This window comes from Cyprinodon tularosa, unplaced genomic scaffold (assembly GCF_016077235.1).
Source record: "Cyprinodon tularosa strain WSP-4 unplaced genomic scaffold, ASM1607723v1 ctg622, whole genome shotgun sequence".
Lineage (NCBI taxonomy): Eukaryota > Metazoa > Chordata > Actinopteri > Cyprinodontiformes > Cyprinodontidae > Cyprinodon > Cyprinodon tularosa.
The window spans coordinates 103471-131307 of record NW_024039366.1 but is presented as its reverse complement, the minus strand read 5'-3'; the positions used below and the strand labels follow the sequence as shown (position 1 = coordinate 131307).

Genomic DNA, 27837 nt, shown 5'->3' with positions numbered 1-27837 from the left:
CACCCAGATACTTGCTCGCTGATCTAAACCACTCTGACAAGCAGGTTTTCTCTCAGGTGAGGTAGTGCTTTTTGTAACATAGAAGAAGATGGTAGTTCTTTGCTCTGCTAATTCCCTTTCATAATATTTCATAGGATTCTACTCTACATGTTTTTTTTTTATTTTGTATTGTTTTTGTTCTCAGGAAAATTTGAAGGAATTCAACAGGAGGGATTTACTGTGAACCAAAGAAGTTAAGCTTGTAAATTATCTTGCTAATCACAGGTGAGTTTAATTTGTAATTAGACTTTTGGCTAGCTGAACTCTCTACATCTGCCGTCTTATAAACTTTGAAGATTAATTTATAGATAAGGTTATTGTAATGTATCGCTTGTTGTGTAATCTTTTTTTATATGAAGTTTTTTTTTCCTTGTCTCTCCTCCTCTCCCTTCCCTTATGAAAACAAGAAAGCAACAGGGCCAACAGGGCTGGTCTTAACTATGATTACCTAACTGAAAATACCTGATTTGATTCTGAATTGGTGAACAACAATTTAACTATATTGACTGGGTACTGGGTGAGTAGGCCCACTTTTGCTTACTAATACTGGTTATGATCACTAATTAAACCTCTAAACCAAAGTAAGACAGACAATTACTGTAGTTAATAAAAAAAAAAGTCAAGTTTATGTTGAGTTAAACATTGCTTCGTAATATAGATGGCCCCATGAAACACCCTTTCAGCTCTTGGTGATTTCTGCCAAAAAAATGAAAATATTCCATTTACTGATAGTAGTTTTCTAAATGGAAACATATCAGTTTATTTAAAAATCTAAATTTTTTTAGTTTATTTTTGTCACTTATTGCTCTAACCAGTCACACACTATTCTGATCAAAATAGGTACGATGCCTTTTGTTTCCTAAAGTAATGTTTTTTTTTTTTTTTATTAATCTCAATAAAACATAAAAGCTTTTTCACAAGTTAATGATAATTATACAGAAAATAAGAATTCCCTCAATTTCTTTTAAGTTCATTGGCAGAGCATTCTAAGCATTTATGAAATACACATTAAAAGCCTTAGCAATATAAAATTGAGCTGAATATTTACTTGTCACATCATAAAACTTCAACGTGAGCTTGGGCTCCTGTTCACTTTGCTTTTAGTTACGGTAATAACTTTCCATGTTAGTGTCATTGAAATTGAGAATCTTTTGTTGAATTTGTAATCAAACTACTTTTTTCCGACACAAAGATTACACTGCATCCTGTTATCAATCATATTTTTCTTTATTAAATTGATCAAACACTACTTTTGTTTTCTTTTAATCAGACTTCCATGAAACGCAGATAGCTCCAAAGACTTTCTGTCTCTGCAAAACCGTCTTCATCAAATCACCCTGATGGACCCTCAGGCGGGCAGCAGTCAGTCTGTCATTAGCTTCGCTGACAAATCCCCTGCCAGTACTTTCAAACCAACTCACTCTCGGAATAACAGCACGGGTTCATCCAAGTATTCAAAACAGGTGAGGGAAATGCACAACACTGTGTAATTGCAGCAGCTGAGAAAAAAAAAAATCTAACTCAATAAAATTTTCCAATAAGATAAATTTTTTTTTTTTTTTTACTTGGATGCAACAGTTTGGGACAATAAATGGGACAATACTGTCATAGTTTTTTTTTAATACTGTTGTCACGAGACGTTGTTTTCCAGTACTTTTTGTTTACAGATGTTTTCTGTCTTTCCAAATGGTTTTTGTTTTTTCTAAAGACTTAATGTTGATGTATATATTTGTCCAGATACCATATTTTTAAGGGAAAAAATGCTATTCTCTCTACGGCTGTTGAAAACAAGCTAAAATTATGCTTTCTTGAGTCTATTTTTTTACCTATTTTTTTATTTACTTTGTTTTTTACCTATGATATGGTGTTTGTTTTTTGCAGTGTCTCTGTTTTGCACAGCGAGAGCTTCTGGTAAATTTCCTATAATCATCTCTGAAAAGATGAGTTGCATTCTTGCTTTTAGTCTAGCAAATAAACGGCCTTACCTGATACTAGAATGACAATTCAATGTGCTTGAAAATGACCTCCATAGCCTTCCAAAAAAGTTTAAAAAAACAACAATCCACTGGACTTTGTTTCCAAGTTTGAAGACGTTTTGCTTCTCACCTAGGAAGCTGTTTCAATTCAAATGTCAGAAATGGCGTTAGTTTGACGCTTTATACAGAAGCCAAACAGTCTTTTTGTTTCAAACGGGTCCACCTTTTTGGAATGGGGGTCATTTGGTTTCCTTTGTTGGCCTGCAATGCCCCATACCGGTCTCTGAAATTAAATGGAATTGTTGGCCTGGCTGAAAAGGCGATTTCTTCTCTTCCCTGTAAAGGGTATTGTGATGATAGCGGGAAGGAATCATCTCTATCGCTGCATTGTAGGTTTTTGAAAGCTGAAATCTGAGTCCACCCCCTCTGTTTATTTATTTTTTCTTAACATTCTTTTTCTTAACATCAATGGCTTCTTTCACACCCTTCTCAAACCAACTATTTTCTTTGTCCATCATCCTTAGCCTCCATAGCCTTTCTCAGATTGATGGGCTAGTACAATTAACCTTCAGAACAATTGATTAGAAAAGTTCTTGTTTTTGTTTTTTTTGTTTTGTTTTTTTTTAAACCAGGAAGAATATACTTTGCTTTTCCTGTAACTGCAAAGTGTATTAAGAATTACTTGCATACATCTTTCTTACATTTAAAGCTACCCGATCAGTTTAAAATGCCCAGGGGCTTTGTCAATTACTATTCAAAATATTTATTCATGCATTTGATTTTGTCAGTCTCGTAACTGGGAGATCATGGATGATGGCTACTCTGCCCCTGGTTCCTCTATGGACCTCAGTATTCCTGGGATCTGTGAGGGTTATCTCATGAAGAGAAGGAAGTACCCACTAAAGGGATGGCACAAGGTGAGTTGAGTATAAATAACATCTTTTTGGCTCTTTAGGGTCATATCCATTAAAAATGTTAAGGTCTATCAACAAAATGGGTATGTATGAATTTTTTTTTTCTTCTCTCAAAATACAACAAAGTATTGGAATTGTATTTATTTTATAACTAGTATCTTGCTTGGTTGTATTTAGAAAAGTTTCATACAGACATTTTGTCGATAAAACAACCTGATTTTTAGGATAATTGTCTAAAACTTGTGACGTGTTTGAACAAAATGTTTGCTGAAATAACTCGCTTCCTGGGGTTTTCTATTGCCTCTTTTCTCTCCCTTAGAGGTACTTCCTTTTGGAGAAGGGTATTCTCAAATATGCAAAGACTCAACAAGATGTGAGTTAAAGATGTTCTGAGGATCCAAAAGAAAAAAAGTTTATTTTTCAACATGGTTGAAGAGATGAGTAAAACTGTTCTTGTGTTTAAGATTCTGAAAGGAAAACTCCACGGTTCCCTGGATGTCAGCATGGCTGTTATGTCGGTGAACAAAAAGGCCAAACGAATAGATCTCGATGGTGGAGACAACCTTTACCATCTTAAGGTATTTAAACTGTAATGAATGAGACAGTTTAAAACATTAGGATGCTTAAATTTTAACCTAGATTTATGTTCCTAAGATTATTTGGCATTAATCATTTGTCTCACTTTTTTTTTTCTTTTTTTTTTTTTTTTTTTTTTTTTTTTCTGTTAGGCGAAGAGCAGTGATCTCTTCTACATTTGGCTGACAAAGCTGGCTGCCCACCGTGTTTTTAGAAAACAGGAAGCAATGAGTGTCCATCGAGGTGTTCTTCATGCTCTTTCAATGAACCAGAGTTCACTGCCCATTATGGCCAATATGACCCACCAACACCAATCGACTGTGAGTTTAAATCATTTTTTGTGGTAATTTTGTTGTGATTAAATGTTCGTTTGTGTAGGAGGTGAATGACTTAATATATTACTAAAAAGATGTACTTCTGCAGTAGTAGCCATTTGAAATTAGCCCACTTTCATTGATGGGCCCTTGGCTGGTCCCCTACAATTCCTTTTTAAAAATCAATATTTGTCCTAAAATATTTGTCATGATTTGTGGACATTAAGATGTAAAGACAAGCGTCATCTCCTTGTCAGACCCTGTGAATCAGTTAAAGGATGGAGTCGGAGTAAAAAATATGCACGCCCAGAAGGCCAGTGAGTGGAAGTTGGAGGGGATTTTGCTAGCAGTCGCAGGGGAATAGGCTTGCGTTTGACTGGGAAAGGCCATACTGTGAATGGCTGCTACTATCAGTAATGGCGTTGAAAGTAACACTGTTACACTTTTTTTTTTTTTTTTTTTTTTTTTTTTTTTTTTAGTAACAAGTAATCTAACTAATTACTTGACTGTAACTATAATGCAGTTACCATTGCCGACACCCCGTTACTGCACGTTACTCAGGTCGCACAATTAACCTTTTTTTCATGATAGGACTCGTGCGCGCCTTGTCATGAGAGAGGGGAGGATGAGATTGGCTGATGTATAGTGAGATTCCGTCTGTCAGTTGGGTTGGTGGGTGTTTCTGCTGGCGGTTGTTAACGTACAGCACACACAGAGAGATGGAGAGTGAGGAGGACTCCAGCAGCAAAACAGCGTTTTCCAGATGGAAATACCGGTGTTACGTCGAGCTGCGTTTCCCCATCAGATATGGTTTCCGCTGCATCTCCGGACGCAGGCAGCACAATTCAAACGCGCATGCTCGCTAAAGGCGTGTAACAGCCACCCTGTGCTCGTGCCACAGGGGAACTAAGGAGAGCGAGAACGATCAAATGTTAGCCTATTTGGAGAAAGGGAGAAATATGGATGGATAGATGAATGTTGCAGTATCTATAACAACCCAAACACACAGGATTTCAGAATTAGACATTCCCAGTTATTAATTTCATACACTCACTAGATCTGAACGCCATGTTAAAAAAACTTTACACCCATGAGTAGAGGTAATGCAGTCTGATATTTACACCACATCAGACAGCGTTCCCACCCACTTTTTTTCAGTTACTTTTTGGGAGAAGTAACTATATATATATATATATATATATATATATATATATATATATATATATATATTCTACTTTATTTATTTATTTTTTTTTTAAAGAAGTGAAAATTATAGAACATTTGAATCAATTTTTTTTTATCATAATATTAAAATTTTAAATTGTGGAAATGTATTCTCTTTTCTGTCTAGTCCTCATATAAGGTCTTATTGTATCTGGTCTGTCTTTTTATTTTATTTATTTTTTTTCTTTTCTTTTTCTCCTTATATATGGTTTTCTAGCTGCCTCACTACGCCAGCTCAGCATCTGTAGCCGGTCCAGAGATGAACGCTGCTCCCATGTCCTCTTACTCGGGGGTCAACAACAAGGTGTCTGCTTGGCTCCAGCAGACCCACAACATTGATGCAACTTCTAATGGTGACGCATATATTTCTGATCTTTATTAGTCCAAACTAAATGGACAACATATTTCCACGTGTTTGGTATAGCCTACCTTATTAAAAGCCAGCATTGCCATACTGGTTACTTGTTCCCTTACATTTCAAACTTTTCCTACTGATAACCAGACCTGGCTCGGAGTCAAGCAGAACTGACAGAACTGGTTCAGCTCATACAGAGACTCCACTGGCTTGAAGGAGGAATCCCGCTCACTAACACTGACCTTGAGATGCGCATCAGCATGCAGGCAAGAACCCTGATCCCAGCTAATCAAATGTTGTGTAATGGAGATATATTGCTTTGATTTTATCCTTTACTGATAAGAAGGCCAACTGAGTACATACTGTTGTTTAATCATATAATAAAAAGGTGACCAACTTATTCTTTTGCTTTTGTTCTCCATATAAAATATTTACTGTGACAAAAGAAAACTCTACACTTGGGAACCTTTAGTTTTATGGTGAACAATTGTTTTATACTTCACAATATACTTGATTAATAATCGTTAGTATATTGTTTTGTTCTAAGAATCTTTTCTTGGAGAAACCCAAGAAGAAGTCCGGGAAGGTGGGTCACTCAAGGACTTTGTCTCGTGTTGAGGCCATGGGTGGAATGGTAAGACCTTTTTTTGTTTAATTATGTATGCTATTTCTCCACTCGTTATGTTCTGAATATATTCAATATGGACACTGGAAAATGCCTAACCGATAAAAAAAAAAAAAAAAAAGAATTTCTGTGAACTTCTTTACCAAGTACAAAACACTTGTACATGGTTTAAAAACTGGTCTTGCTTGTGAAGGCAAAAACTTAATAAATGTTTAAGCTGCTAGCAATTACTTGGTCCTGCACCATCTCGCTAATACAGTCATTGTTCAGTTTGATCAAATTGGTGTTATCACTTGGGGATAGCCTTGCCAGCCAGACTGGGTTCCACCGAGGCATAAGCCATTCTGACAAGGCCTAATAATCTCTAGTCTAAAACAAACTGGACCATTTACAGCATGGCAGCAGACGGTTTCTGTAACTAATAGCCAAGATTGTGTCTGTAAAAAGGGAGACGACTGACAATTTTGTTCAGAACTACATTGTACTAAAAAAGTTAAGTGCACCAATGCTTACACTTATTCTCCATTTTCAGTTTAATGCCGTCTGTCTTTCCATCTCTAGTTCACATCAAGTCACCTGAGTACAAACAACGGTTCCAATATGGCTGCGTCTGTTCAGTCCATACCAGACTATGTTTATACGCAGCTCTCAAACCCTCAAGTAACCTCACCGGAGGCTAAAAAGCTACACCAAGACATTTGTGTTCTTTCTCAGAGGGGTAAGGCCTTTTACCAAATGGTAGCTTTTTGGTAATATGACTTTGCTGCAGTTTTTAAAATTTATGGCATACTCCTATACAAATTTGACTGTATTTGCATTATTTATCAAAATAGACTTATGTTAGGCTGCAGTGGTGAGCTCTTGCAAATGATTTCTTCTAGTGCATGCTTCTCTGACCTCCATTCATGAGGTATTGACCATGGAAAGGGAGAGACTGAGACAGGCTTGGGCTAGCCCTGACCTGAGGCAGAATGCATCACAGCAGCTGGCAACACTGTGCACCACACTTTCTGAGGTAAGGTTCTAACACATGCATTCATTCGTGCTTTGAATACTTACTAATTGCCTTATCTCCCAATGGCATTCATCTTCAACCCTGCCTTTGGCTTAAATCCACACCTTACTATTACCAGTACTTGTGTACATCTAATTCATAGCATTCAATATTAAACCTAACCCCTCACCCAAACAGTCCTCACTAGAAATGGGAAGTTGTTCTCACTTAGCTGCAGGTAAAAGCAAATTCATTGTCAAACATGGAAAGAAGACCTCTAAAGCCCCACCACCATGTTTTTCACCAGGATTAAGTTTTTAAGATTCTACTGCTTACTAGCAGACATTTCATTAGTATCGGCCTAAAGATACAAAGGAAGCCAAGCCTTCCTTGTTTCTAGGAGGTTCTGTGTGAAACTGCTCAACAGGTTTGTGCTGTTTCTAGTTAGGAACACTCCTTGAGTTCCTCTCTTTGTCAGTATTCTTGTCTTTCCCTTCCTTGAACAGATATGGCTGTGACACACTGAAACTGAATGTCTTTGTATTTAAATGTACATGCTGCTGCATGTTAAAACCATTTAATTCTCAGTTGCTTGTACGGTCTGCCTTGAAAGTGACTATCATCTATATATTAATTGGGAGTTCATTATTTCAGTTACAATAAATTTTTTTTCTTCACATTTGGACACAGAAAACTGTCCATTGCCAGGTTTTAAAATCTAAATTTAACAATGAGAGCATGTCCTCTTTAACACCAAGATGTATTACAACTTGTGAGTTAAGTTTGTTTTTAAGTCCAGATTAGATTCTAAAAAATAAATAGAACCTGGCTAAAATGTTTCCATGCTTTGCTTTTTAAGATCTTTTAAGTTAAAGGTTGTAATGTCCTCTTCCAGGAACTGTTTGGTATAACTAATTTTCAAATGAGTGCCTACAAAAGGCATCTGCTAAATGCATAAACATTCACTGCAAAGAGGGTGCAGTGGATTCTACTATTCCTTGTTTTTCCTGTTTCCTACGCTATTTTCTGCATGGCTTTGCTGCTATTCCTCCGTGTCTCTCTGTATATGCATGTGCAGCTTGATGTGCAGTCCCATCTGACCAAAGTCCATTCGGTTTCCCTGTCCTCTGGCTCTACTGATGAATCCTTCTGTACTGTCTGTACAGATCAGGTGTGTACTTTACTTGATCGATCTTTTTGCCATGCTTCTATCCAATTCATCCAAGTCTTTAATGGGAAATTTATTTGCTGTGTGTCCTTCTAAAGAGATGTTGCTGTATACATTCTGCTGAATTAACATTTACATTTTTTGTGGTCCCTACACTCTTCTTCCTACCTTGCCTTACAAGATTGATTATAGAAGATGGGTAATTTTAAAGGTGCCTCTCAAAAATTTAAACATTCTAAAAAAAAAGGTTCAATGATTTCTAATTATTTCAGAGGGTGTGGCTCCATACTGAATAGATGTTTCCTAAACCCCTACATCAGGGGTGGGCAATTCCATTTCCTGGGGGCCAGTATCTTGCAACTTTTAGATCCATCCTTGGTCCAACACACCTGAATCAAATGGCTGAGTTACCTCCTCAGCATGCAGTCAGTTCCTCCAGAGTCCTCTCAATCATCAATCAATTACTTGATTCAGGTGTGTTGAACCAAAGGCACATCTAAAAGTCGCAGGATACCGGCCCTCATGAACTGGAATTGCCCATCCCTGCTCTACATGGTCTCTCATTCCGAGTCAGAAGTCAACTCAATTGTAGGAAAGACCACTGACTTATGTCCAGAAGATGGTAATTGACACTTTCTCTGGAAAGGTAAGCCCAAAAGGGACGTTGCCAAAGAGGCTGGGTGTTAGGTACCATATCCAAACATATTCATAGAAAGTTCAGGGGATGAAAAGAGCATAGTAGCCAGTCTTTAACCCAAGGCATTAGAAATGCCACACTGGGCTATGGAAAAAAAAAATAAAATAAAAAAAAAAATTGCACTGTTGCTTACATTCAAGTTAGCTTTGCTATTTATTATTAAACCATGGTTACAGAGTCTGAAGGAAGATTGCAGAGGCACTGAAGTCCTATAACAAGCATATCTGGGTAAACGAGTACAGTATTTTTCTCAGATGATCACAAGGTGTGTCACCAAGATCAAATAAATGAAGCGAAAAACAACGGATAAAATTCCATTTAAATATATCTTTAGGTGTTTTTGCCAAGAAAGTAGCAATTGTGAAGCTCAAGAAATAAATGGCAGTTTTAGACCCTCTGAGCCACTTAATTCAAAAACTGTGGAGTGTGGGTTTTTCAGTGAGTCTGGAACCACTGGTATCTTGTAGTGATTTAGTCTCTCTTGTCCTGTATAAAACCTTGCAGTCTGATGGTGACCTTCTTTAAACAAGTAAAAATACTGATGCAATACTCAAAATGGATTTGAATAAGACTGGCAAGCCCTTTTTATTTTGCTGTCTTGAAACAAAATATTTTGAGATATTTTTTGTTTCAAACAGTTTCAAAGTTTCAAACAAATGCTTACTTTGAGTTTGGCATTGTCAAAGAAAGCATTTTTCTAAAGTAGAATTATAATAACAGAACATTTTAAAAGTAGAATAATGCCGGATAATTGAGGATTTTATCTTGAGGAGCAATTATCAGTTTCATCCTTGTCGCTTTGTCTCCCAATCATCGTTGTAGATGCGTAGATTGATCAATATTGGCTTTTTTTTCCAATACAATTTTAAAGAAGCAACACAACAGAATTCATCAGGAGGCATATGACACATTTTAAAAGTTCTTTCAAATTTTACTTTGGGTGTTAAAGATGCAATAAGAGGAATTGGTGTCAAAGAAGATTCCTGGAATAAATCATAAGAAAGAACAGCTTGAAACGAAAATTGGGTTCATAAAAAAAAAGTAATACAGTCCACACTAGAAATGCAATGGCATTCTACATGAACATCCCCCTGCTTTTGGTGAAATTCCCTCTTTTGATTTTTCTAATGGGTCACCAGTATGAATCGTTCATGCTTCAACAATGAATGAAATAAGAAAAGGGGGTACAGACGACTGCAGAGTGGCTCTAATAATGAGCCAAGAATGTTTGTGTGCTCCTAAAGGGAGCCTTGATTTTCAAAATGCTGCATTCACGCTGAAGTCAAAAAGGTGTCCAATAGGGAAGGTGTCACAGGGGCACCTCCACCAGCTCCTCTTGGAAAAGCCTGAAGCACTCAAATAGACGGTCCCTCCAATGTGTCCTGGGTCGTCCTGTAGGCGTCCTTGCAGTGGGACATTCCTGGAACACCCCCTAAGGGAGGCATCCAGCGGGCATCAGAAAACGATGTCTGAGCAGCATCAGCTGATTCCTGTCGATGTTGAGCAGCAGCTCTACACAGAGCCTCTCCTGAATGATCATGGTCCTTATCCAGGGTTCCTACAAGTTTCCAAAAGTTAAATGCAATACTTTTTAAGACCACTTGGGATAAAATACTATACCCATTTCGCAGGCATAATAAAAACGAATTTCTTAATTATGAAATAAAAATGTATTTTTTGAGATTGGACAGCATTTCAGTTGTCAACTCCACACAGAGCTGTGTTTAGGTATCTATAAAACCAGAACAATTTGGGTGGTTCACACCAAACTCAGAGATAGCAGGAGAATTTTTTGCTCTAGCTGCGAAATTTATGTAAAAGTGGCTCTGGAGTGAAGATTAGTCAGGTGGATGGCACGATTCTGGTGAAGTTAGTGAAATTTGATCGCATTTGTGACCGCAAACAAAGAGAAGCAAAAATTGCATGAGATGAAAATCTGAACTTTTGTTTACGTTCGTTTCACTAAAGGAGGCAATTGGGAGAAGCTCTTTTTAATCAATACTGAAAATTATGTTAATGGAGGAGTCAGTGGGAATGCTATTAGAAGATTTTTAGGTGGCTTTTACAAAGTTGTTTTAATCTAGCCCTTGAAAGACTTTCCTCCTGTAACCTCCAGAGAAGACACCAGCCAACTGTTGCCTTCTGTCCCCTGGTCTGCCTGGTGTTGGCCCAGCAGGCTTTGCTGATCCTCAGCTGTCTTCTCCTGTCCTTCTGTCTAAGCTCCAGAATATTGTCTCACCTTTCTTCTGTTGTCTGGGTACACGGATAAATCAATGTTAATGTTGGTCCAAACACTCTTAGCTTTCTGTGTGTATGGAGCTGAGCAGAATTAAGTGAGGGGCGTGGAGCCTTGTGCAGCTTCCGCACCATAGCAACAGCCAAATTGATTGTATACATAGAGTATTCATAACAATTACAGAACTCGTGTGAAATCTGTCTCTGCTTCCGTCTCCTTGAACCCCAGTCGGCCTCAGCAGATGGCCGCTCACACTGAGCCTGGTTCTGCTGGAGGTTTCTTCCTGTTAAAAGGGAGTTTTTCCTCTCCACTGTCGCTACAAGCATGCTTAGTGTGAGGGATTGTATTTGAGTCAATGCAATCAACTGGTTTTCCTTAGGTAGAAAACTTTGTATCAATTTGACTGTATGATCTGGTTGAACTGTAAAGTGCCTTGAGATGACATGTGTTGTGAATTTTGCACTATATAAATAAACTGAATTGAATTGAATTAAAATGACAGTCCATCTTATGCATAACGCATGGCAACTAAATGCCCATGAAATGTCACAAGCCAGTGTCCTGAGATGGGCAGCAATGTGCCCAGAGGCGCCCGGCCTGCATAAAAAGATTTCTTCAATCCTGGATTTAACCTAGCTGCTGTTTACCACTTGCCAAAAGAAAAAAATAAAGATTTGCAGTTGCAGCAGATTCAGTGTCATGTCTGCTAGGAAGTTTGTTGGGCGTGAATTCAGGGAGGATTCATCACCCTCACCTTCACAGTCACCATATGATGATGACTGTGAAGGTGAGGGTGATGGATCCAATTTAACTCTGCTGACGGTTTCCTTCTGTGAACCTCGATTCAAATCGATTTTATGATAGACGGTGTAAGATTTCTGAGGAACACATTTGAGGGATTTCAAATCTTAACAAAGGCAAACCCATAATATTTACAATCCAGTATTGTTAACTGGAACATCCCAGAGCTGTGCTGCTGCCATTAACACCTTTGTTTATAGATGTTGGAGCTTGGTCTGTTTTTCAGTGTAGTCCTGTTTTTCTTATTGTGACTAACTGTATGTGCTCTCTTTCACCCAATACCTAGCTGTGTGTTTCCTGGACAGGGCTGCCTGTGAAGCTGGTTGACAGCAACCATTTGTATCTCTGCTTCTTTTTCTATATCATCTTCAGCAGATGGTCGCTCACATTAAGGCTGGTTCTGCTGGAGGTTTCTTCCTGTTAAAAGGAAGTTTTCCTCTCCACTGTTACCCAAGCATACTTGATGTGAAACACTTCTGTAAAGTAAATGAGTCGACACAATCAACTGGTGTTCCTTAGATGGAAAACTTTGAACCAATCTTGCTGTATGATCTGGTTGAATTGTCTGAGTAAAATGCCTGAGATGACTTGGGATGTGAATTGGCGCTATATAAATAAACTGAATTAAACATGGTTGCTGGGCCATTTCTTCAGTGTCTGGCAAACTTGCATGAGAAGAATTTTCAGTATTGATTAAATTGTTGGTAAATTAGCAATATGTGTGAACAACAGATTGTGTCCTCAAGAATGTGTTACTATGAGCTTAAGTCTATGCAGCCAGGATATTGAAATATAAGGTTGAAACTTCAGTTTTTTGTTTTTTACCCAGGCCTCAACAGTGTTGTTCTGGCAACCAGTTGATTTCACTATCTGATGTTGTCAATACTAAGCAATGTTATGAGCTCACCTGTTGCCAAGATAAAGCCAAAACACCCCTATATTTTGTGACAGTATTTGGTGCTTGATCGTGACTCCTTCTCATGCCAGTGTTCCAAAAGTTTGTCAATGGCTGTTCCAGAGAAAGATTTCATACTTTAATACATGGAATCATGCATCCCTAAAGCAACACTTTCTCCTGAGATCAAATCCTAATCCTGTTTTATTCTGTTCACCATATAAATGACTTTTTTAGAGGAAAAAGTGTGAAAGTGGTCATGTAATGCTGATGCAATGCAAGGCTATTTTGATGCTACAGACTAGTAGTGGGAGTTGGTTGACCAGTGTGCTGTATGGTGTGGTAACGGCTATCCTAAATGTAGGGAACAATTTTGAATTCAGGAGACCAAAGAACAGGTCAAACACCATTAACATAAAGTGCATTAAACACCTGATTACCTAGACAACAGACTAATCTGGAGATTCAACTGCAGAATTGATTGCAAGAAAGGACACAACAGACTACCTCTTGACCAATACACCCATCAGTACCCGTTTATCTCTTTAGCTTTGTACAAAAAATACACTTTAAATCATCTCAACTGGCATTTATTCCTTTATTCAAGTACAAAAAACAATTTAAAGGCTCTCAAAATGGAATTGAACGATTCAGATTAGCTAGCCGAATGAATGGAAAGGATGGAGCGTAGCCGCCTGTGGCCCCTGCTGCCTGTCACAACTCCAGTCCGGCGTGCGGATGACGTCATACATGCGCGCGCCGCTTTGTTTTTAAAAGATATAAATAATATAACCATGGATGTCTGGGGGACAGTGATTCGCCTACATGTTATGATTGCTGGCGTACCATAACGAATAAATAATGAACAGTTCAGTTTGTGCCTTCAAGGCTTTGCCCATAAGACGACGTTACTTGGATATAACTTAACGGAATATCTATAGAACAGCTCCAAATAACACAAAACTTATATGGGTGAGTAGAACATGATATGGGACAAAATCAAGGGCCCAATGTGGTTTTAAAAAAATAAAATAAAAAAGCGTTTCCCTTTAAGGTCAGATTGCCATATCCTTTTTTTTTTTTTTTGCCCATTGACATAAAGTTTATTTTTCGTCCAAAACTGAAGGGATCCACGCAAATCCGACGTCTTGAGCATATGTATTTGGTATAGGTATGCTGGTCTGACGGGGTATGCTCATCTGATAGAACACAGGTGTGTTAAGACAGAGGCATTAAAAGTTGCAGGCAGCGGAGTCCAATAGAAGCTCATTAGCAGCTGTGTAAAACTTGACTGCATAAGAAGTGAGGTAGTTCAGCCATTTGATTGAAGTTTTTAGGGTAATGCAAACGCATCTGAAAGTTTCAGGGAACTGGCAACATTTGAATTTTAGAGCAGGGTGCTGCTTATCTTTTGTTGTGGAGCGTGGTTTATTATGTAATTTATTGAGGTTGCAGTTTCAGAGCAAAGAACTTGAAGAAGTGTTGGCGTTTTTCTGGGAACTCTTCCAAAATTCTTCTACAGAATGATCCTAATAATCATCAGACTGTCAGTCTTTGGGATATTAAACTTGAAGAAATGTAATGTTGAAAATAAGATTTCTGTCCTTTTGCTATTTTTTACAGAGGTCGCCGTCTATAAGTCGTCATAGTCATCGTGCTCCTTCAGTGGCAGACTCTATGGCAGAATATTTTGATGCCAATGAGGTGATCGTATGCGAGACCTCGTCAGAGGCTGAGGCATCGGATGAGTCAGGCTTGAGTGACATCACTACAACCAGCACCTCAGAGCCTGATGAAGGTCACTGTAAGTTTTTTCATGTTTTCTTTCAAAATAGATGTTGCTGTTACCATCTTCAACACACTAATTCAATGTTTTTGTTTTTTCATAGCAACTGCCACTCTCAACTACAGAGAAAGTCTAAATAGTGCAACTGACAAGCCCAACCTAGTGCGCACCGATACAGGTAAAGAGCTTTTCTGTGGCCCCGATGATTTATATTGAACACAGCGGCATAATAAAACTTAATTTGTGTCATGGTTCAAAAATTCATAAATGAACCTGGTAAGCTTTTGAAATGGTTTTATACATTAGAAGTGTTGAAAATATTGCAGAGAAAACACCATTGTTTACCTAATTATGGTTTTATGAAAAATCAATGGCAGTTTGGCTTTATACCAAATCCAACTTGAACTCTGCACAAAAACTTGCCTGTGTAACGTTAGACGGTCCATCAGTTGTTTATTACTTATGTGACAGAGTGCAGCTTTATGGTGGTTTGATTTCCTCTTACACATAGGGGCTAACTAATCTTATAGTTGCTGTTTGGCAAAAAAAATATGATCCATAACACTTGAACCCTGAGTGGGCTTTGAAAGAAGTATGCTCACACTGAGCCTGGTTCTCCTGAAGGTTTCTTCCTGTTAAAAGGGAGTTTTTTCCTCTCTGCCACCTCATTCATGCTTGTATAAAGGATTCCGGTAGAGCTTGTTATTTCTTGGAATTTTTTAAACCAATCTGACTGTATCATCTGTTTGAGTTGTTTCTGTAAAGTACCTTGAGATGATGTGTGTTGTAGATTTGCACTATATGAATAAATTGAATTGATTTGGACTTAAGTGATCAGAAAATTTTTTTATTATGTAGTGTAGGATTTAATCTAGAGGGGTTATTTTGCCTCGTCTTTACAAGAAACTTCTTGACTTGTCAAACTTTGTCCAAAGTGTATTCTAAAATGCTGAAGGAGACGAGTTAATTTGGCGACAGTACAGTGTTGCCAAATAGTTTTTAGGGGAAGTAACCCTGGAGGTTAGGTCTAACATCCCCAATGCCCAAAAGTAAGTGTTGCTGTAAAAAATAATTGTACGCATTTGTGTGCTTCGTTACAAGGGTATAATTGGGGGAGTTTCCTAAAGAGTACCCACCTCAAAACAAAGCCTTATCTAAAATATAGTCTAAGCTTAGATTTATAAGTTGAGGTCCTCAAAATTCTGTAAGAATTGTAAATGTGCCAAAGGTATTAAATGAAATTCATGAAAAACTTTAAATTGACTTTGTGCCATTTCTTTAACTTTCTTTATTTGACCCAAGGCTATTTATCAAATTTGACCAGTATGATTTGGGTAAATGTAAAAGCCCCACCAGTTGACACCCACTTATATTTAAGAAATTCTTTATATCTTAGCTGGTAAGAGATGTCTTGGTCAAGCCTAATAGAGTTGTTGGAATTTGAAATGAATAGTGAATATAAAAAAAAATAACTACAGGGCTGCTTTTCAGATAATACTCACATAATTTAGAAAACCTTAATACAGGAAAGGGGATGACAAACCTAGTTTAAAATCATAACTCCAGCAAAAGGGGTATGTGTGTTTTTAGGAAGACTGGCTCATTTTGTTTCTCCCAGATGGTCTCCTGGACATCTTTACAGATGCCACACTCTTTGTCCCTTATCGGGACTTAATGAGTGACTTCAGAAGTGATTTAAGTTAAATTTTCTGTAAAATCTCAGCATAACCTTTTTTGTACTCTCCATTTCTAATCCAAACATGTATTAAAGGATGGAGGGAAAAATGTTACTGTGAGGAAAAGAAGCAGGGGCTCTAAGGCTCACACTACAGGCAAACCTGACCTAAATTCAATCTTTGTATCTATATCCAATTTTAGCCACCTCCATTTGTGGTTCGAAATCGTATCCATACTGGATAATTTTCAAAGCAACTGCATCCTAAATGGTCATGCTGCATATTATCTGACTTTGCTGGCTCTCTATCTACCTCAACAGAGACGTCTTTCATTTTTTTGTGAATTATGGGTTTTAGCATTAAAACACTCAGCAGGAAGCTGATACTGGATAAATGTTGTAAATTAGAATTCATAACGCCCTGCCTTGAAAATTTGAGCACCAAGGAAGGTTTTCTCATTCCGACAAATGTTTCCACATGGAATTGTTCTCCATTTTTGTAAATCTAAATGGTAGGCATCACACAATGTGGTGTTTGTCTTCCCAATTTCAAAATGTGAGTTTACAAAGTCTTTGGGTTTAAGAATAATCCTAGGGCTTTACCTAAGGTCCATAGAGAAATTGGCCAATTTGCCACCTACAACAGAGGTAATGGCAATATATGCACCAGGAACCACTTGCTTCTACTCTGATACTATTGATTGCTCAAAGCTACTGCTTTCCTTCCAATCAATGTGGTTAAGAAAAAAAAAAAAAAAAAAAAAAAGATTTGAGCCAGGATAACTGTTAAAACTAGGTGAGCAGAAAAGTTTCATCTGTCTTGTCTTTCTCCCCTAAGGGTTAGGTTTTTGGCATGAATATCTCCAGTATTAAACCTGAAAGTTTTTGACACTGTGTAATTTCCATACAGGCGTTTCAGAACAATTCAAGTGAAGAATTAAGAGACTAGCATAGAATATTTTCATGCTTGCACTGTTCTGACAGATGGAAAAATGGAAGCCGTTTCCCAATTCACAAGAACGCTCCTCAAGTACATCTCCTCGCCAAGTATGTTCTTGAGTAGAATGCAAAAAAGCTTGAGCTCTGGGTAAAAGGGAGCACGCAGCATAAATATGGGTCAATTGGAACAGATACGTACTTGTGACGTCACCACACGCTCGGCTCGTCTGGAGCTGCATCCTCTTAATAGTCTCTAGATAATAAATTCTTACCTTTTCCATTCGGGTGGGGGGATAATAGTTAACACAGCCAGATAAACACAAATGAACATTTGCCAAATAAAACAAAAAACTTCACCATCATAGCCAGCGGTACTTCACATGCGGCTATGCAGAGAGAGGACGGCTGCAGTCGAACTAAACGGCTGCTTTTAGCCTCGTAGATCCGCTGGTTGACACGGTCCTCTCAACATCTGAACTTTTTTAAAACTGCACATTAAATCGGTAAATGGGCCAAATAAAAGTATGTTCTCGACTTATCTTAAAATGTACTTTTATAAGAGATCTTTTAACCTAATATTCTGAGCTCTGTGAGCGCTAACCTGGAAGAAGCTGCAGTGCATGCTGGGGCAGCTGTCAATCTCAAGAATGGACAGGTCTGCTCTGATGCATGCGGGATAAAGAGGGAGGGGCGAGAACAACATTCAGGGATTTTTTCTGTTCTCAGTCTTCTTTTCTTGTGAACTGGAACAGTACTAGGGCTGAGGCTAACGATGTTTTTCGAGTACACGAGCACATGAGAACGCAAAAGTACACATATTGAGAAACGGCCAGAATTCAGCCCAAGTTGTTGTTAAACAGGATGTTTTAAACCAAGCACAGAATGTAGCCTATGGCAAAAATGTCAGTTATGCAACAAGAGGCGCAGACAGAACAGAGAGATGACTGATGACATAATTGGCTATACTTCAATACCTTCCAGGGGAGAGTACCTTGACTTGTATACAGCATATGTTCAGGTATGCTCTCCTGTAAATTAAACTGCTATTGGATGATGCAGAAATTCCCCCATCTGTAACTATAAAATGCTGTGCTGGTTATACTGACATTTGTACCAAATGAACTACAGGGTAAGAAACAGAGGGGCCAAAAGTATTCATATTTGACTCAACTAGGAGTATAAATCCTACTGTCTTAAAACATGTTCGTCGAAGTTTATCAGCTTTTTAATCAAGTAAAATTTTAAAAGTAGCATTTAAGCATATAATCTTTACTGCACTACCATAGTAAGGAAACATTTTCTACAATTCTGGTTAAAAATTACCACATTTAAGTTACTTAAATTTGACACTGTTGCCATTAGTTATAAATCTAATACTGCATCATCTAGAAAAACTATTTTAATCCTATGAGTGTAAATGAAACAAAATTAACCAGTTTATTTTTAAAATGTAAGGAGTAGAAAGTAGAGATTGCAAAAAATGTTAGTAGAATTGAAAAAGTTGTCTTTAAAAAAGTAATTACCCCTTGACACCCCTGGTAAGAAATGAAGAATTTAAAAAAGCTGTAACCTCACCTCAGGAGTCGGTTTGTAGAATTTATTTTACTGAACCTCACAGGAGTATTAAAATTTGGATGTTTTGAACATGCGTATTTGCAGAATCTCTAGCCATAAATAATCCAACACCTTTCTATGCTTTCTATCTCGGCTATGGATTTGTGTTGGTATAAGAATGCAGACAAGTCATTTCTACTTTTACTTCTGGACTACCTTCTTCCTTGTGTGAGGTAGCAATCTGTTATGAATTTAAATTTTTTATTTTTTTATGTTATCTGTAAAACTGATTTATTACCTGGAGCTATTTGGGTCATTAGCTAGTTGACTTAAATAAGAGGGGTTAGCTGATTTTTTTTCCCAATAAATCAAAAGAATATACACATTTGAGCTAAATGAAAGCTATGTTTAATATTTTCTTGACCTATTTAAGTGTTTTTAATAAAAGTCTTATTGTAAGAATTTTTTATGAAGTAGTCTTTCCCTTTTTCTTCTCTGTTTAGCATTATATAGATTTATGTCTGGATTATTGTTACTATTATTTTACTTTTTTGTTCCATTTTTGGAGCAAGCACTGTTTTTGTAAAGTCAATGAATGAATACCTGTCATTCCTGTGTTCCAACATTCCAGGGCGTCGCACCAAACTCCCTGCTCCTGGAGGAGACAACAGTCACATTGGCATTATGACCATCCTTTACAATAACATTGGCAAGGACCTGTCCAGAGTCTCTATGCCAGTGGCTCTTAATGAGCCTCTGTCTTTGCTGCAGAGACTTAGTGAAGAGCTAGAGTATACAGAGCTGTTGGACATTGCCAATAACACTGATGACCCATATCTAAGAATGGTAAGGGTGGCACTCTATGATTCACAAACTGCTAGGGCCATAATTATACTGGATAGTAGAAAAATTCTTAAGAGATATTTCTTTTTTTTTTCTTTTTTAGGTTTATGTGGCAGCATTCTCAATTTCTGGTTATGCTTGGGCATCTTGGAGAAATCGCTATAAACCGTTCAACCCTGTTCTTGGAGAAACCTATGAAAATCACCGGGAAGACAGGGGATTCCATTACATCAGTGAACAGGTAATATCAAAAGAAGTCATATGAGATTCATATTTAAAGAAGATATGAAAAAAGTGTTTTATATACCTCGGCAGGTTAGCCACCACCCGCCCATCTCAGCCTGTCATGCAGAGTCAGAAAATTTTACTTTCTGGCAAGGTAGGAAATTATTTATTTTATAGCTGAATATAACTGGCATAGAGAGTTAACGGTTTGTCTGTTAATAGATCAGAGGTGGAAAAACAAGTTTTGGGGAAAGTCGGTGGAGATAATCTCAACTGGATTGGTCAACGTTTCCCTGCCAAGGTGAGTCACTGCCACTCTGATATACAAAAAAGAAATAGCCAGATGTAATATCTTCATTTGAGCCCACACTTCTATTGCTTACATGCATGTTCAATCAGCTTCAAGTGGCCCATGTTTTATGCATTGTGGTTTTGCCATAAAAGAATAAAGCAAACACACCTACATAAGTAGAGTTTTCTCTACAATTTTGCTGACCTGGAGGTCATGAAAACTTACCCTTGTGTTGTGGCTGTATTTGTTTATCAAATTGAGGCCTAATTCCAAACAAGCCCAGAATACTAACCATGAGCACTAACCCTCTGTCTGCGTATTTCAACGGAGGGTCCGCCACATTAAGTGCCATCCCAAACCACATAGTGGGTAGGGCGAGTGGACTGTCCAGCCCTCAAATAGTGAGTCTGGATCAGTGCGGCTTTGCTGGAATTTGGCAGCAGGTGTAACAGCAACCTATTGTTGGAGGAATAAGGTTCTTCCAAATTCTGTGCTGACAGAATCAGAAGTTGGGTATATGAAAGAGTGTAGTTAATTCCAAAAAGGAAGGTCCTTTTTGAAATAGAACAAATGTACATGTTCAGATAAAACTAAGAAAGAGGCAAATGTTTTTTTTTTATGTCATCCTGCGCCACAGAGCTACAGCAACAAACACAGGGTGTCCCTGTGTTGCCATAACACTGACTATGGGGTTAAAGTTAGGCAGTCAAAAATTAGGAGCAATATTTATGATTTAATGTGTTTTAGGAGGAAAAATAAGGGCCAGCTAAATATTTAGCTATTATGCAAATGTACTTCCCAAAAAGCAGAGGTGAACTACCAAAGTAAAAGCTTGGGAATCTATATTACTATATATACATGTCTTGGCCTCGCTAAGAGTTAGCTATCCAAGCAGCTAAACAGATACTCAACAACTCCACAGAAGCAGATTCTTTGTTGTGAATTTACTGAATCTTTACTTTGTGAAAAGACGTTGCTTGAACAAGCATGGAAACAAACTGTAACACAGGCAGCTGTCTTTGCTGCAGGCAGGCTCAAACTGACTCCTGTAACACATCCTCTAACAACTTCCTGTCTAGCATGATGTCAAAATAAAGGCCTCTCAAAATCCATTTTTGTAATACGAATCAGAATAACAAGTAGTTACATTAGTCTTACTAAAAATGTAACCCAATGAAAGTAGCATAAAAGAAAAATATAAAACTACAAACAACAATATACACTAATATTTCCATAGCTGCGACTGGGACTTCATTGGGAGTGACTCTTGGTTAAGGGTTAGTGATAAGTGGGTGGTTTGTGATTCAGCCTGAGTCGATGTGAAGAGAAGGCATTAGCTAACTTTTTTCCATCTTGATTTCATTCACTACCAAACCATGAATGTCATGTAGATATCATAAAAATATTTGAGTAAAATAACAAAATCAATTCTGTGTATGTAGGTATGGGGATCACTACGAGTGGAATAAGGCAGTGACCTGCATCCACAATGTACTGAGCCAACAACGCTGGTTGGAGCATTATGGTGAGGTGGTCATCAGAAACACAAAAAGTGACGTGTGCACCTGCAAGATGACCTTTGTTAAGGCAAGATATGATCATGGATGCATATTTTATTTTTCCATTTTAATTTATTTTTGACTTGAGTGTTACAAAAAAATTTTTTGTTTTGATTTTCTTTTTTAGTCTCGCTATTGGAGCTCAGAGAACAGTAAGAACGAGATTCAGGGTGTTGTTTTGGACAAGGCTGGAGAGGTGGTCCATCGTTTTGGAGGCTTCTGGCATGAAGGCATCTTCTGCGATACCATGACTACACCAACCTGCATCTGGAAGCCCAGTGAGCACAATTTGTTTTGCATTATTAAGTTTTTACTTAAAGGAAAAGTCCGGTCAACAAGAAATAAACGATGGCTAATTATTTATACCTAAAACTAATACGTTTGCAGTGTTTAATGAATTCAGCATTAATCAGTAAACATTATAAATAATTTTTGTTGCGATCAGAGTCCAGGAGCGGCCATTTTTGCCCAAATATAGTACCTCACTCCTGCCATCTTCTAGCAGTGACGTCACGGTGTGGTAAGCCTAGCGCCATTCTCCCCGTTTTACAAGCAAAATCAATGGGAACTACTCGACACATCTGCAATCAACAACAATTACAGGTGCTGGTCATAAAATTAGAATATCATGAAAAAGTAGATTGATTTCAGTAATTCCATTTAAAAAGTGAAACTTGTATATTATATTCATACATTACATACAAACTCATATATTTCAGATGTTTATTTTGTTTAATTTTGATGATTACAAATGACAACAAATGAAAATCTCAAATTCATCATATCAGAAAATTAGAATATTGTGAAAAGGTTCAAAATTGATGGCCCCTGGTGCCACACTCTAATCAGCTAATTAACTCAAACCACCTGCAAAAGCCTTTAAATGGTCTTTCAGTCTAGTTCTATAGGCTACACAATCATGGGGAAGACTGCTGACTTGACAGTTGTCCAAAAGACGACCATCGACACCTTGCACAAGGAGGGCAAGACACAAAAGGTCATCGCTAAAGAGGCTGGCTGTTCACAGAGCTCAGTGTCCAAGCACATTAATAGAGAGGCGAAGGGAAGGAAAAGATGTGGTCGAAAAAAGTGTACAAGCAAGAGAGATAACCGCACCCTGGAGAGGAATGTGAAACAAAACCCCTTCAAAAATGTGGGGGAGATTCACAAAGAGTGGACTGCAGCTGGAGTGAGTGCTTCAAGAACCACCACACACAGACGTATGAAAGACATGGGTTTCTGCTGTCGCATTCCTTGTGTCAAGCCACTCTTGAACCACAGACAGCGTCAGAAGCGTCTTGCCTGGGCTAAAGAGAAACAGGACTGGACTGCTGGTGAGTGGTCCAAAGTAAATTTTGCATTTCCTTTGGAAATCAAGGTCCCAGAGTCTGGAGGAAAAGAAGAGAGGCACTTCATCCACGTTGCTTGAAGTCCAGTGTAAAGTTTCCACAGTCAGTGATGGTTTGGGGTGCCATGTCATCTGCTGGTGTTGGTCCATTGTGTTTTCTGAGGTCCAGGGTCAACGCAGCCACATACCAGGAAGTTTTAGAGCACTTCATGCTTCCTGCAGCTGACCAACTTTTTGGAGATGCAGATTTCATTTTCCAACAGGACTTGGCACCTGCACACAGTGCCAAAGCTACCAGTACCTGGTTGAAGGACCATGGTATCCCTGTTCTTAATTGGCCAGCAAACTCTCCTGACCTTAACCCCATAGAAAATCTATGGGGTATTGTGAAGAAGAAGATGCAATACACCAGACCCAACAATTCAGAAGAGCTAAAAGCCACTATTAGAGCAACCTGGGCTATCATAACACCTGAGCAGTGCCACAGACTGATCGACTCCATGCCACGCCGCATTGCTGCAGTAATACAGGCCAAAGGAGGCCCAACTAAATACTGAGTGCTGTACATGCTCATACTTTTCATGTTCATACTTTTCAGTTGGCCAACATTTCTATAAATCCTTTGTTTTTATTGGTCTTCAGTAATATTCTAATTTTCTGATATGATGAATTTGAGATTTTCATTTGTTATTTGTAATCATCAAAATTAAACAAAATAAACATCTGAAATATATGAGTTTGTATGTAATGTATGAATATAATATACAAGTTTCACTTTTTAAATGGAATTACTGAAATCAATCTACTTTTTCATGATATTCTAATTTTATGACCAGCACCTGTATTGAAGATTTCCAGAAGACTTCACTATTGAAATTCACCAGAGCTATAGTGAAACTGACAATGCCCACGTGCATGGCAGCTGGATGTTGGAATAAATTGGGTAAAAGTGAAAAAATAAAATTAGTTATTTCACCTTTCGAATTCCTGATCCTCCACGGACGGGTTGGTCGTTGGATCGCCAACTTGAAGAGGGAGGATTTACCATCGAACTTCTGGCCAGAGAAAAAACACGTAATATGTAGCCAACATTTGGAAGAAGAATGTTTTCAAGATGACTTTGATAATAGCGCGTTGTGACAAACACCAGATGCAGCACTGGGACTTGACAATAAAAAAGCTGAAACAAAGTGACTATTTTTGGGTAAAAAAAATCACAAGGCAGGGAGGGCTTCTAACAATCAATGTATTATGTGTCCATGGTTTTCAAAAAAAATTGTGGGGGATTCTGATCATTAATAGTATATTCTTAATAAATATACATATATCTGTTCTTTATTTCTACTCATTAGAATAAAATTTGACATTTTTTCATCAGTACAGAATATATTTGAGTATACAAGTTCAGTTCATCGCAAACATGGTCTTGGTCAATGAACAAAACAGAAATGTCTTGATCTTTTTTTTTTTTTTACTGTGAATACATTTTGGCAAAGTAAAACTGAGAAGGCTATTCTCTGAAAATACCATCTATGGAAATCAGTATTTATCTTAATAGTAATTTATAACTTGAAACTTTTCTTGAGAATTATGGAAATTGCTCCTTTGAAAATAAGCATAAAAATGGGGAAAAAATGTTGTTTGTCAGATATAGAATGACAAAATTGAGGATTTTTGATTACACTGCAATACCATGCGTAGCAAAACTGCAAGCCTTTAGGGACTCTGGTCCGTATCCATTTTAGGTGCCGGGTGATGAATACATGGGACGTTCTTGTAATCCATTGATAATTGCTTCCAGTTCTAATTTTTATTTATTTTTTGTCCAGATGTACAGCCCGATGACCACTTCCAGTTCTACGGTTTCTCACGTTATGCCAGAGAACTAAATGAACTGACTGCAGACTTGAAAGATGTCCTCCCCCCAACAGATACTCGCTTCAGGCCAGACCAGAGGTAATGAGCGGGTTTCCTTTATTTCAAAATATTTTAAATATACATGTTTTCTCTGAATTCTCTTAATTTGTTTTCACTGTTCAACAGGCTCCTAGAAGAGGGGAAATTGGCAGAGGCGGATAAAAGAAAAGACGAGGTGGAGGAAAAGCAAAGAGAAAGGAGGAAGGAAATGGCTAAAAGAGGAGAGGAACACATCCCTAGGTTCTTCAGGTAAATTATATTTTATAATCATTATGTGGACAAAAATATTATTACTGAGGGGATTAAACTTTTTAACTAAGGTTATCAAAGATGTAACTTTTTTTTTTTCTCTTAACAATACATTGTTCTACCAGCTCCATTGCTAAGTGCTGCAATACAATACACTCGTATTCACAATGAGCCTCTAAAGGAACCCACCTTGCTTTCCAGGGCTTAATGTTAGGGAAGAAAAAATATCAGTCTGTTATTTTTTTCCTTTTAAGGCTTACATACAATTCTGTCAATTGTGCATGTGTAGAAAACATTTGGTGGGCTTCCCTGGCATCCCATGTTTGCGTGATATTAGGACAGTCTATATCGCACATCTATATTTTAACACAGGATAAAACTTCCACACTTCAGTGTCCATTGTTGGGACACTAGATTATGCTTAGTTTTATGCTTCAGCAGGGGTTGACGTTGCCCTTCTGGCAAGTGGCTTTTTACATTTCATTTGCCCAGAAACAATTTTTACTTGCCCAGTATAATGTTTGATATATATATACAAAAATGAATATTAGGAACCATATTTATCAATGAAACATGTTTTATTGTAATTCAGTAAGTTTCCAGGTTCCTGGTGTGTACATGCATGCGTCAGATAATCAACTCAAGCCTACATTACCGTGTTAACATGCTTTTCAATCCTTTCTGCACATTCTTTTAAAACTAAACTTTGCTTTAAACTGTTGTGTGCTTGGAAAAATATAAATTGTAATGTTAAAAATCAAAACAAAAAAAACTTGACAGGTTAAAAACTTACACTACTACTACTCACCAATTAACATGTTTCGCTCTATAACATTTAAATGCACCACTCCAATGTCTAAGAGAAAAAAAAATTTTATGTAAATTTTTTAATGTATGACCACTGTACAGAAGACTGCCATATGATAGAAATATTTACATTGTGCGCATACAATTATTATTTTTCTAATCCCTGACTCATCATGTTAAATCTAGCGTGTATTATAGTATAGATTAAATTCATCATCCAGCTGCTGCTCTGCAGAATTTTCTCCCCAAGAGCTAAATCACGCCATCTAGCGGAAAATCATGCAGCTTTTTCAAATCATGCAAGAATGTGTACAAAACAACAAAAATGGTGCTGGCAATGCTTGTGGGTCATTTTTAGCGAATGGCAGTGATTTTAAAGTAATTTTGAGTGAGGAATAATTTTTTTTGCGTTCATTGCACTTGCCCGGCGAGCAAATGCAATGAAATTTGTACTCTCCCAACAATAAAAACTACTTGCCCCGGGAGATCGGGCAATGGTTAACATCGAGCCCTGTTGAGGTTATTGCACATAACTGACTTTATTTTTTATTTTATTTTTTTACAGAAAAGCACTTGATGAGGCTGGCAGAGAGGTGTGGCTGCATAATGGAACCTACTGGAAGATCCGTCAAGATCCAGGCTTTTCAAAGACCGAAAATCTAGACTTGTGGTAGAGCACTAAATATACATGGTGAAGTTTCAGATTGCAGAGTACAATTTTTCTTAAAGTACAAATTGCATCGGTACTGTGGTGACTCAACTACACAAACTAAGACTGTGTGCTCTGTACATTGCTCCTAGCATCGGGATTGCTTGATTGTTCATAGAAACATGAATGAACCTTAATTTAGTATGCAACATGGATGCAAGATGGAATGATGAAACCTGTTAACCAAATTAGTTTAGTTTTGGTCAAACTGTCGGTATCAGACTTTTTATTTTCTTCCATTTAACTTCTGTCTAATTTGTATTTGTCTTACCTTAAACACATGGAGAAAACATTGTATTTTCAGCTTTTACACATCAAGGGCAGGGGTAGTTATATTTTAGGGGAATGTGTTGTGTTGCTCTTTTTCCTGCCACACAATACAAATGTCTGACATGAATTGTATTTTCTCATTTGGTTTGGCATTGTGATCTCTTTTGGTGTTTTGAGTATACATTACATAATCAAGTTTTAATGTTTATTTTTGCTTTCATTTAGTGATCGACTAGAATTACATAGACCAAAATTGCTTGGCTTTTACCGATTTCAACATTTTGCCAACAAAAAAATAGAAAATTCTTATTTTAAGTCCCTCCCCCCTTCCAAAATAAACAATCCTATCAAGACTTTGCTTTTATTAATGACTTCATTTGAAAAGGCTTAAAAACTGGTTTGCAGAATACATTTTAGAATACAAGTTTTTAGAATACAAGTCCCTGACAAGGACCAACCCAGAGTAAAAAAATGACTTTGTTCAATGTCAACCATTGATTATAGACTGTAGGTTGTGGAGGCAATGGATTTGTGGAAGTATCTGGTGATTTTTTTCATGCCTCACACTCTACTACAAACTTAGTTGTTCAGAATAACCTGTCATTAAAGAGGATGCTCAAAAGACTTTGAGGATATAGACTGGATGCACTATGCCAGGCACTTAAAAAGGACAACGCCTCATGTGTGACTGAATTTATAAACTTCAGTCTGAATAACGCACAACCTAACAGAATGGTAAAGCTCCCCAGTGCAAGGGGGGTGAGATGGGAATTTGAACATTCAAAAGCAACCTAAAGATGTAAAACATAAAGGTGAAAACTGAACAGAAATCTCCAGAAATGTTTAAGAG

At 37.6% G+C, this 27837-nt stretch overlaps 1 protein-coding gene across 3 annotated transcripts; it reads left to right on the top strand.

The window, feature by feature from the left end:
* Positions 1 to 37: 37 nt before the first annotated feature.
* LOC119798410 (oxysterol-binding protein-related protein 7-like) lies at positions 38 to 27340 on the top strand. Of its 3 annotated transcripts, none has more exons than XM_038307869.1 (24): positions 38 to 56; positions 185 to 264; positions 1310 to 1502; positions 2804 to 2932; positions 3249 to 3302; positions 3394 to 3507; positions 3658 to 3825; positions 5261 to 5396; positions 5546 to 5664; positions 5946 to 6032; positions 6585 to 6741; positions 6905 to 7038; positions 8096 to 8188; positions 14438 to 14618; positions 14704 to 14778; positions 19400 to 19614; positions 19715 to 19852; positions 19927 to 19990; positions 20059 to 20137; positions 21571 to 21715; positions 21815 to 21965; positions 24865 to 24991; positions 25079 to 25201; positions 26574 to 27340. In XM_038307869.1, the coding sequence occupies exons 3-24, from the start codon at positions 1380 to 1382 to the stop codon at positions 26680 to 26682; spliced, it is 2721 nt and encodes a 906-aa protein (XP_038163797.1). In that variant the 5' UTR covers positions 38 to 56; positions 185 to 264; positions 1310 to 1379; the 3' UTR covers positions 26683 to 27340. The 3 variants fall into 3 exon arrangements, with proteins under 3 accessions (XP_038163797.1, XP_038163796.1, XP_038163798.1); XM_038307868.1 differs by having other exon boundaries at positions 45 to 91; XM_038307870.1 differs by lacking the exons at positions 38 to 56; positions 8096 to 8188 and having other exon boundaries at positions 66 to 264.
* The last annotated feature ends 497 nt before the right edge of the window (positions 27341 to 27837 follow it).